Raw genomic sequence first — 11,843 nt, forward strand, 5'->3', positions numbered from 1 at the left:
AGGTGAACCTTCGCACCAGTCTGAGGTCCTGAGTGCTCTGGAGCAGGTTTTCATCAAGGATCTCTCTGTACTTTGCTCCATTCAGCTTACTCTCGATCCTGACTAGTCTAGCAGTCCCTGCCGCTGAAAAACATCCCCACAGCATGGATGCTCCCACCACCATGCTTCACTGTAGGGATGATGCAAGGTTTCCTCCAGATGTGATGCTTTGCATTCAGGCCAAAGAGTTCAATCTTGGTTTCATCAGACTAGAGAATCTTGTTTCTCATTGTCTGAAAGTCCTTTAGGTGCCTTTTGGCAAACTCCAAGCAGGCTGTCATGTGCTTTTTCCCGAGGAGTGGCTTCCGCTTGGCCACTCTACCATAAAGGCCAGATTGGTGGAGTGCTGCAGAGATGGCTGTCCTTCTAGAAGATTCTCTCATCTCCACAGAGCAGAGCAACTCTAGAGCTCTGTCAGAGTGACAATCGGGTTCTTGGTCACCTCCCTGACCAAGGTACTTCTCGCCCGATTGCTCAGTTTGGCCAGGTGGCCAGCTTTAGGGGAGTCTTGGTGGTTCCAAACTTTTTCCATTTAAGAATGATGGAGGTCACTATGTTCTTGGGGACCTTCAATGCTATAGAAATGTTTTGGTACCCTTCCCCAGATCTGTGCCTCGACACGGTCCTGTCTCGGAGCTCTACAAACAATTCCTTCGACCTCATGGCTTGGTTTTTGCTCTGACATGCACTTTAAGCTAATGGACCTTATATAGACAGGTGTGTGTCTTTCCAAATCATGTCCAATCAATTGAATTTAGCAAAGGTGGACTCCAATCAAGTTGTAGAAACATCTCAAGGACGCACTTGAACTCAATTTTGAGTCTCACAGCAAAGGGTCTGAATACTTATGTGAACAAGGTTTATGTTTTTTCGCTTCATCATTATGGGAAATTGTTTGTAGATAGATGAGAAGCAAAATGTATTTAATCCATTTTAGAATAAGGCTGTAACGTAACAAAATGTGGAAAAGGGGAAGGGGTCTGAATACTTTCCGAATGCACCGTACACATACAGTAGGTAGGGATAAAGACAACAGGATAGATAATAAAACAGTATCAGCAGCGTATGTGATGAATCAAAAGAGCTAGTGAAAAAGGGTCAATGCAGATAGTCTGGGTAGCTATTGGTTAACTAATTTACTAATTTAGCAGTCTTATGGCTTGGGTGTAGAAGCTGTTCAGGGTCCTGTTGGTTCTAGACTTATTAATCAGCATCATAGTTTGTCACAGATTAGCAACATGGACATTGTTCTATCAGGTTAATTTTCAATTAATTTACCTTAGTAGAGTTGTGTTACTGCACCCCAAAAAAGTGTTACTTAACTATACTAAACTACAGCGTATATCAATGAGGCTTTCTGAGCAAATAACACCGGTGCACTCCAAATCTAAAGTGATTCCAACTAATGCCTTTTATTTGAACCATGTAAAGTTTGATGTTCAGAACCTGTTCAAAGTGTAATGTACTGACGTGTTGTTGAAAGGCTAGGTAATTAGTGCTCCTTTGAATCCACATGACTGAAGAAAAGGCAGAATCAACATGTGGTCTCTATTTACGCTGGTACAGCACTCACTGTGTTAGCTCCTTAACAGCTGACCTCTCTTAAAACACTTTGAAATGTTTGCCCAACAACGACTCATTAAATTGCAAATATGTCTAGTGATTTGCTGTGAGTACAACATATCAATGTCTACTGCATTGAGTGTGGTTTAGATAGTGTAGTACAAGTTACTACACTATATACAATGTAATCGTGTTTTCTACAATGTACATTTCCAAAGTTAACGTTAATGTAAATCAAATGCCACATATAGTTTAATACAAAACACTTCCAGTGATATGACTAAAATGATGGGAGGAGTAGGCTGCTCTGAACGAGGATTGCACTTCTATATTGTAAAAAAATATAAACGCAACATGTAAAGTGTTGGTCCCATGTTTCATGAGATTAAATAAAATATTATAGAAATGTTCCATACGCACGGAAAGTGTGTTTCTCTCAAATTTTGGGCAGATATTTGTTTACATCCCTGTTAGTGAGCATTTCTCTTTTGCCAAGATTATCCCTGCACCTGACAGGTGTGGCATATCAAGAAGCTGATTAAACTGGCATGATCATTACACAGGTGCACCTTGTGCTGGGGACAATAAAAGGCCACTCTAAAATGTGCCGTTTTGTCACATTTTTGAGGGAGTGTGCAATTGGCATCATCACTGCAGGAATGCACACCAGAGCTGTTTCCAGATAATTTAATGTTGATTTCTCTACCATAAGCCACCCCCAATGTCATTTTAGAGAAGTTGGCAGTACGTCCAACCGGCCTCATAACCGCAGACCATTTGTAACCACGCCAGCCCAGGACCTCTACATCCGGCTTCTTCACCTGAGGGATCGTCTGAGGGGTGCTGAAGAATATTTATGTCTGTAATAAAGCCCTTTTGTGGGGAAAAACTCATTCTGAAAGGCTGGGCCTGGCTTCCAAGTGGGTGGGCCTATGCCCTCCCAGGCCTACCCGTGGCTGCGCCCCTGCCCAAGTCATGTGAAATCCATAGATTAGGGCCTAATTTATTTATTTCAATTAACTGATTTCCTCATATGATCTGTGACTCAGTAACATCTTTGAAATTGTTGCGTTTATATTTTTGTTCAGTATATAATGAGCAGAATGTTCTATATTCAAGTACAGCTGCAACAGTTTGCATTGTAAAGTGTAAAGTGCTTAAGTAAAAAATACGTTAAAGTTTTTTTGGGGGTATCTGTACTTGACTTAACTATTTATATTTTTGACTACTTTTACTTTACTACATTCCTAAAGAAAATAATGTACTTTTTTACTCCATACATTTTCCCTGAAACCCAAAAGTACCTGTTTACATTTTGAATGCTTATCGGGACTGGAAAATGGTCCAATGCAAGCATTTATCATCCCTACTGCCTCTGATCTGCTGGACTCACTAAGGACAAATACTTTGTTTGTAAATGATGCCTGAGTGTTGGAGTGTGCCCCTGGCTATCCGTAAATGTAAATAAAAAAAATACAAAAAGGGCCATCTGGTTTACTTAAAATAAGGGATTTTAAATGATTTATAGTTTTACTTTTATTTTGACACTTAAGTGTATTTTTGCAATTACATTTACTTTTGATACTTAAGTATATTTAAACCAAATACTTTTAGGGAAAGGGAAAGGGGGACACCTAGTCAGTTGTACAACTGAATGCATTCAACTGAAATGTGTCTTCTCAACCCCATTTACTCAAGTAATATTTTACTGGGTGATTTTCACTTTTACTTGAGTCATTTTCTATTAAGGTATCTTTACTTTTATTCAAATATGACAATTGGTACTTTTTCCACCACCGCTAAATATGAACCAACCAGCATTCCTGTCTTTTCACAAGGACAAGACAGCATAGGTGATGCTACTCTCACGATGCCATCCTTCTAAGTCTAGGCTATAATGCTTTCTCCTCTCCAACCATTTATCATAGTCAATAAAGGTTTACACATGAAGAACAAGTCAGAATTCATGTGCGGATAAATTATAAGGTCATTCGTTTAACCCCTGACTTTGAACAATGCTGTGTGCATGACATCATCTAAATCCCATTTTATAAAAGCAAGCAACACATATAGTGTAAACATATATACACCCCGGTAAAAGGGAATGGCAAAACTATCCCCAACAGACACACACACACACACACAAACACACTAGGGTCACTGTTGAGAGCTCTAGTCCACAGGAGAGCTATAGCACACTGGAGACATACAATAACTTAGAGAGTAGGCAGGGCAAATGCTAAACAAGCATTTCTGTATAGGGCAATGAGGGCATGCTAACAGGCCAATGTTGTATCAGCTTGTACAGTGGCAAGAAAAAGTATCTGAACCCTTTGGAATTACCTGGATTTCTACATAAATTGGCAATCAAATTTGATCTGATCTTCATGTAAGTCTATTGACAACAATAGACAAACATAGTGTGCTTATATTACCAACACAAATTATTGTATTTTTGTTGTCTATATTCAATACATAACTTAAACAGTTACAGTGTAGGTTGGAAAAAGTATGTGAACCCCAAGGCTAATGACTTCTCCAAAAGATAATTAGAGTCAGGAGTCAGCTAACCTGGAATCCAATCAATGAGACGTAATTGGAGATGTTGGTTAGAGCTGGCTTGCCCTATAAAAAACACTCACAAAATTTGAGTTTGCTATTCACAAGAAGCAATGCCTGATGTGAGCCATGCCTCGAACAAAAGAGATCTCAGAAGACCTAAGATTAAGAATTGGTTGACTTGCATAAAGATGGAAAGGGTTACCAAAGTATCTCTAAAAGCCTTGATGTTCATCAGTCCACGGTAAGACAAACTGTCTATAAATGGAGAACGTTCCACAGAGCTACTGGCAAAATATTCTGTGGACAGATTAAACTAAAGTTGAGTTGTTTGGAAGGGGCTGCTTTGCTACCTCTGGGGGTGGACAGCTTGCTATCATCGACAGAAAAATGAATTCCCAAATGTATCAAGACATTTTGCAGGAGAATGTTAGGCTATCTGTCCACCAATTGAAGCTCAACAGAAGTCGGGTGATGCAACAGGACAACGACCCAAAACACAAAAGCAAATAAACAATATAATGGCTTCAACAGAAGAAAATACGCCTTCTGGAGTGGCCCAGTCAGAGTCCTGACCTCAACCCGATTGAGATGCTGTGGCATGACCTCAAGAGAGCAGTTCACACCAGACATCCCAAGAATATTGCTAAACTGAAACAGTTTTGCAAAGAGGAATGGTCCAAAATTCCTCCTGACCGTTGTGCAGGTCTGATCCGCAACTACAGAAAACGTTTGATGGTCAACCAGTTATTAAATCCAAGGGTTCACATACTTTTTTCCACCCTGCACTGTGAATGTTTGCACAGTGTGTTCAATAAAGACATGAAAACATATAATTGTTTGTGTGTTATTAGTTTAAGCAGACTGTGTTTCTCTATTGTTGTGACCTAGATGAAGATCACATTCTATGACCAACTTATGCAGAAATCCAGGTATTTCCAAAGGGTTCATATAATTTTTCTTGCCACTGTACAGTCCATAATGCAGCATCATGAGAGACTGTCCCATGACATAACCTAGGTGACAGTGTTGAAAAAGATGCAGCACACCTACACGCAATGCATGCAGCACGCACACACACACACACATACATACCTGTACATATGAGATTGGGAAAGGGGGCGTGAGAGAAGGCAAACATTGCGAAGAGTTTAAATGGGGGCCAATGAGTATCAATGAGGGGCAAAAATGAGTGGGGAGATGAGAAAGAGAGAGGAAGAGATTGGGATGGGGGAAGGATAGGTTATCTTTCTACCAACCACTCCACAGCCCAGAAACAGTGCGTCTCCTGCTGGAATTTTCCATGCAGCAAGTGGCAGAGCAGAGCCCAGGGCAGCATTCTGTATTATATGTATAATGCCTGCTTGCTGGTTTAAATAGTGTACTGTGGGCCTGCCAGGCTTCTGTCTCTGCCCCCACTACACCGCCCCTCAACCCCAGCCATCCCCCCCTTGTCCAATCCACTCCACAGCCCATCCTCTCCCCTGTGCACATATTAGTGCGAGTTCCAGTGCCATGGTGCCCCACAGTGCTGCCTCTGAGGACTTCCTGGCACCCTACCAGATAAGATTGATACCCTTGTGTGTATGTGTGTGCATTATTAGCTGGCAAAGACATTCACACTGTGACACTGGATCACACACACACACACACACACAGTCGACTGTTAAAAAAATAGCCATCCGTATCGTCTTTGGCTGTGCATTTTGGGACTAACAACTGGTGGTTTGACTCCCTCTCCCTCTCTCCTGTCTCTCTCTTTGTCATCTTTCCTCCCAGGAGCTAAAGAGTAGAGCAGCGTCAGAAGAAGATTAAAAAGGATAAATAAATAAAAAAAATCTGCCTTTTTCTCTGAATGTTGACTCAGGATTATTTATACCCTGTAAATGCCTTCCTGACTGCGCTTGGCACATCGCCTGATCTATACATATTTAGGTGTATTTATACAGCGGGCAGGGCCAAGGATAATATTTAATGCAAAATATATCTTGGGGCATATAAAATATCTCCTAATTCATTTTTTCTCCATGCCGTGTACTCACATTTGATCTGGAGGAGAAAAAAATTATTACAGAATAAATGGCACAATAGCTGTGTTTAATATGATTATGTTTAGGCAACCATGACTTTGAAAACATGAATGTGTGTGTAAAAATGTAGCTAGGAACACAGTGGTTTATTACTTGAAAGCAGCGAGGGGGAAAAAACAACTTTAAATTAGGTAATTGTAGTGACTCTGGGAGCCCAGAGTTAGCCATCTCAGACCCCTATTAATCCAATCCAATTTGGGAGTGTAGGTCTACACATAAAACACACACACACCACTTTCTCAATATCACCCCCTGCCTCCTGAGACGAAAGGAATAAAACTTGATATCTCAAACCTGTTCTGACAATATTTTAGATTGCCCTGCTCTTCATGCTTTTGACATGTAAACAATGAAGAACTTGCCGTGGGAGTGTATTATCAATTTTGATAGGGTTTATAGCAGTCAGGGAAAACGGGAATTCAGAGGCGGCCCACTGAGAATAAGAGGTTATCACTGATATAATCCACTCTTTCAATGTGATAAATACTCATAGGCCTCTCTATGAGGTCAATGAGTCCTTGGAGCTCACCCTGTCCCTATCTACAAAGCAGCTCCAGGCTGGAGAGACTCAGGCAAGGACACGCTGAATTAACATAACATTAGGGAAAACTTGCGTATTATGTTACAAATGTACCAACATACACAATACAAACTCTTTCTTTAGAGTGAAATGGGGGGGAGGGGGTAAATATCGAATCAGTGTTTCATTGTAGTCTGCTTCTACTACCTCATAACTATGCAATAACACATTGTCAAGGCGGCGCCGGGAGTCAGCCTGGGAGGAAATCGATCCCCCTATCCCAGGAGAGGTTCATGTCAGGCTACTTTTTTCGGTGACCGCTCTAGCAGCACAGGGCGACCTGCAGGGTTCGCATTATGTTGTTTTGCTTGCCTGGCTGCAACAGTGCCAGGAATAGTTTGTATAGTTTTCCCCAAAATAATCACAAACACACACGATGACATACATAAAGGGAATGGGGATCTTTGAAAACTTTGCATATAATACTACACTGAGCAACAACTGGCTGAATCAACGTTGTTTCCATGTCATTTCAACCCAAAAACGAACAGGGGAAAACTGATTGGATTTGCAACTTTTAACCTAAATCCAATGACATGGTGACATGTTTTTGTTGATTTCACTCTAGCTGTCAACTCAACCAAATGTACGTTGAACTGACTTCTGTGCCCAGTGGGTAATTACTGGTTATTGGAGCTTTTCAATTATGCATTAAACCGTTACAGGTGCGCGTGCGCTCTGGCACGTATTCAGGCGCGCACACACACACAAACACACACACTTACTCTCAGAGGGGTAGGGGGGTTGCATGTCGATTTTGTGAACCTCTTTTGCGTAGTACTCCTCCTCGCTTCGTTGGCGCTCACACGTCGCCGCCCGATCGTTGGCTTTCTCCTGCAACAGGTCTCTCGTGCTGTTATAGATGGCGATGATATCCCGCGACACCTCCTCGGGCTTGGGGTATGTCTCCGGGGGGCTCGTGAGCTTCAGCTTGCTCAGTATCTGTCCACGGATGGCTTCTATGCGCTTTTTCATAAACTGATCCATGTCCAGCGTACTGCATGTAGACAAACTGACGGCCACAGTGGCTAAATCCATGGTCAGGAGAAGACTTAAAACGCAGTAGTTCATTGTGAACTCTAAAAGTAGACTACAGCAGCGTCTTGAAATATTGACCAAAAAAAAGATAAAAGCGGCCTTGGAAAGGATATTTAAATATAACGGAAAGGCAATATAAACATGAAAAAAAGCCTAAATATTGGATATATAGGCTTACACACGTAACTACTTGTGGCCTAAATATTGGGAAACGTGGTAGTTTTGTGATCCCAGTTTCAGCACAGTATTTCAAATTGTACCTGGAAATCCATTCAACCATGGAAGTGAACTAATCTGTAAAATCCGTTATACGGGCAGCGGGGAGCAGACAGCAGCAGTAGGCAATGTATGATATTACCAATCACTTCAGAATAAACGCATACTAAACGCGCGTGTAAAGTTACAATTGTCCAAACGAAAAAGACCGAATTGTGGCCATTAAATGCCAATCAAGGTTTAATATAAAAACCTTGAAGCAAAAACAAACTACAACCAGCTAGCTCGCTATCTCCAGTTGTGCAGAACAGACGTGTAGCCTGTGGGTTAGAGCACACCTCTACCGCATCAGAGCGCTGCGAGCTTTCCAACTGTGGCCAGTACCTCGCTCAGCACAAGTCCGTCTTTGATTTCTCTATCTCAAGATCAAGGTGGGTTTCGCTGAGCAGTTGCATCGCGGTTCTTGACAGAAGAACATACAACAGTGCAAAAATCAACCCGTCCTGGTACTCGCAAGGTGTCGTCTCGACGAGATATAACCTATTAAAGTTGTTATAACGCATGTGTTGGGTCAATATAAATTGAGAAAATGCGGGGAAAAAGTGTATCAAAAGTATGGCAAGTAGGTTGAAGTATAAAGATAATCGGTATTTCCCTTTAATACAATGGTAGACCGTTGACGCGTTCCTCCATCTCTTCTTGCTCTGAAAATCGGTCCGCAGAGCTGATGTTGCCAGTGGCACAACAGCATGCGGCCGGTTGTAGAGGGATATTTATAAGACTTACTTAACCACGTGCTCCTTCTTCTTCAAATTGATGTTGTGGTCGTCACTTTCAGACCGGGGGACTCCTTCAACTTCAGGTTACGAGACGATTTATTGTATTGAGTGTTTAGTGTGCCCATCCTGACAATGCAGCGGGCAATGTCCCTGCGCGCAACCACGGGGTCCTAACGCCAGATGTATAATTTGGCGTGCACTAGCTCAATAACCATATCCACAAGTCCGGTGTAAAAACATACACGTATGAAACGTCTTGCAGATGAAAACTTACAAGAACATTACAATAACATAACATTGAGGTTCCTGAGAAATTATATGAACGGGATAAATACGTGATAAAGGCTGCTTTGATTTGTGGGTTCCGGGTATGCATGCTCTTTTCTCAATCCTCCTCAATAACATGACAGAAGTTGGCAAGAATACTGCTTCCCGTAAGGTTTGAATAACTTCAATAAAAACAACATCACCACTACAAGTAATTTGTTATGCCCATTATTTTTAAAACCCTTTATCCAGCTCTTAAATGGGGGATGTTTAGAATGGTTCTCCCCTGGGACTTTGTTTGGGAGTGGTACACTACAGCTCTCTTGTCATCTCTGCACCTGTTTTAGGGGGACTGCACCATGTCAGCCATGAGAGTTTAAGGACATTCCCGCATCCACTCTGTTTCTATTTTCTTGGTTTCTCACTCTCACAGTCATAATGCGCCAGGTTGATTTACATTTACGCTCCCAAGAAAACCCCACTGTTTTCATCCTTTGCCAAGGCTTTTTTTCCTGTCTCTGCTAAAACCTCCCTCTCTCTCACCCTGCCCCCACACCTCCGACCCCACTCCACCCAAACCAAAGCCTGCAATTCATCAGCAATGACAGGCTCTCAGAAACTCTCTCAGAGCCCGGACTTACTGGTGTAAACCAGATGTTGTCACTAAATCAATACCCACACAGACATCTTAGGCCAACAAGAGGTGTGAGTGTGTGTGTGTGTGTGTGAGATGCATTGGGAATAGAGGTAGATCTCACACAGGGAAGGCAGTTCCTGCATGTCCTCTCCGACACCTGCTCAGTGTTGAACACACCATGACCGGTCAAAGTATACGGTACAGTAACACAGACAGAACACCATTGTTACTTTAAAGCCCTCTAAACATATGTAGTGAGTGACCCTGTCATGTTTAATCTCCTCCTGCGCCTGTAGATATCCCTATATCATTCTTTTAAACCCAGTGAACCTGTATTAGTAACTCCATCTCTACAATCCCTGTACACCGGCTCAGGAAAACCCTTGGGTTGTGTTCATTTGGGCACACTGACAAAATGATAGAAAACAAGTGTGTCTTATTGGGCACATTCAGGTAGTACCTCGTTAATTACCTACATTTTCTTCCACTTTGTGCCTAATGAACACGGCCCAGGTCAGAGCAGCAAAGGGACAGCTGGACCTAATAGAGAGGGACAGAGGACAATACCATATAGACTGAAGAGGATGAGATGACATAGCAGGCTGGTTTTCTAGCAGTGTGTCAACAGAGCCCTGGCATTCCATAGTGGCAGGTTGCAGTGTTGCCATGACGAATGGGCGCTCTAAGCGGTGGAGACAGGTCGGCTGAGACGTGGCGGCATTCTCCTTGCGGCGATAAGGGAGCTTTGCAAATATTTCCACTACTTGTGTGAGTGTGGCAAGGTTTTTATTTTTTTTATTTTTAAAGAAGCGAAAGGGAGAGAAAGAGAAAAGAGTCAGCAGAACTGCCACTGGGCAGTCGCCACATCAACTTGGCGCTTAGGGTCACTCCAATGTGAGGGCTGTCACCTTGGCAACCGTTCAGTAGACACACGCAGGCAAGCAGTGTGTAAAACGGGGTGGGCACCACAAAATGAGAGGTTCATGTAGTGGGGCAGCATCTCAATGTCACCAGCTGTTCTGTGCACTCTGGCACACACACACACATTTCCTCTCCGAGGGGTCATCAGTAGGGCATCTCACATTCTCTGACAGTCAGGGAGCATGTCTACTACATCTTTTGTTTGTCATATGATCACTACAACCATACCACGTAAAAACCAGTGGTGTCAAGTGCTTAAATAAAAAATACTTTAAAGTACTAAAGTAGTATTTTGGAGTATCTGTACTTTACTATTTATATTTGAGACTGGTACTTTAATACATTCCTAAAAGAATGTTTTACTTTTTACTCCACACATTTTCCCTGACAACCAAAAGTACTAGTTACATTTTGAATGCGTAGGACAGGAAAATTGTCAAATTCATGCACTTATCAAGACTCACTAAACACAAATGCATCTTTTGTAAATAATGTGACCCTTGCGACACATACATTTTAAAAACAAGAAAATGGTGCTGTCTGCTTTGCATAAGGAATTTTTAATTATTTATACTTTTAATACTTAAATATATTTAAAACCAAATACTTTTTACTCAAGTAGTATTTTACAGGCTGACTTCCACTTTTACTCAAGTATGACAATTGGGTGCTTTTTCCACCACTGCATAAAATATATAAAATGTATGAAATAAACTAGATAAACACAGTGTACAAAACATTAAGAACAACTTCCTAATAACAACTTCCTAACAACTTCCTAATATTGATTTGATGCTGGTCCATGTTGACTCCAATGCTTAACACAGTTGTGTCAAGTTGTCTGGATGTCCTTTGGGTGGTGGAACATTCTTGATACACACAGGAAACTGTTGAGCGTGAAAAACCCAGCAGGGTTGCAGTTCTTAAATCTTATGTGTCTGGACCATTCACCCCCTGAATGGAACACATACACAATCCATGTCTCAATTCTTAAAAATCTTTCTTTAACCGGTCTCCTCCCCCTCATCTACACATTGAAGGGGAATTAACAAGTGACATCAATAAGGATCATAGCTTTCACCTGGTCAGTCTCATGGAAATAGCAGGTGTGCATAATGTTTTGTACACAGTGTATAAAAACATCAATAAGTCTT

At 41.8% G+C, this 11,843-nt stretch overlaps 1 protein-coding gene across 1 annotated transcript in view; it reads right to left on the minus strand.

Moving 5' to 3' along the window:
- tgfb2 (transforming growth factor, beta 2) overlaps positions 1-9,026 on the minus strand; it is a 36,782-nt gene extending 27,756 nt beyond the window's left edge. Inside the window, exon 1 of the mRNA XM_021596503.2 lies at positions 7,557-9,026. Coding sequence (XP_021452178.1) covers positions 7,557-7,902 — 346 coding nt within the window. The 5' untranslated portion in view covers positions 7,903-9,026. The remainder of the gene's footprint in view (positions 1-7,556) is intronic.
- Between the last annotated feature and the right edge of the window lie 2,817 nt (positions 9,027-11,843).

This window comes from Oncorhynchus mykiss, chromosome 3, assembly GCF_013265735.2.
Source record: "Oncorhynchus mykiss isolate Arlee chromosome 3, USDA_OmykA_1.1, whole genome shotgun sequence".
NCBI classification, from domain to species: Eukaryota; Metazoa; Chordata; class Actinopteri; order Salmoniformes; family Salmonidae; genus Oncorhynchus; species Oncorhynchus mykiss.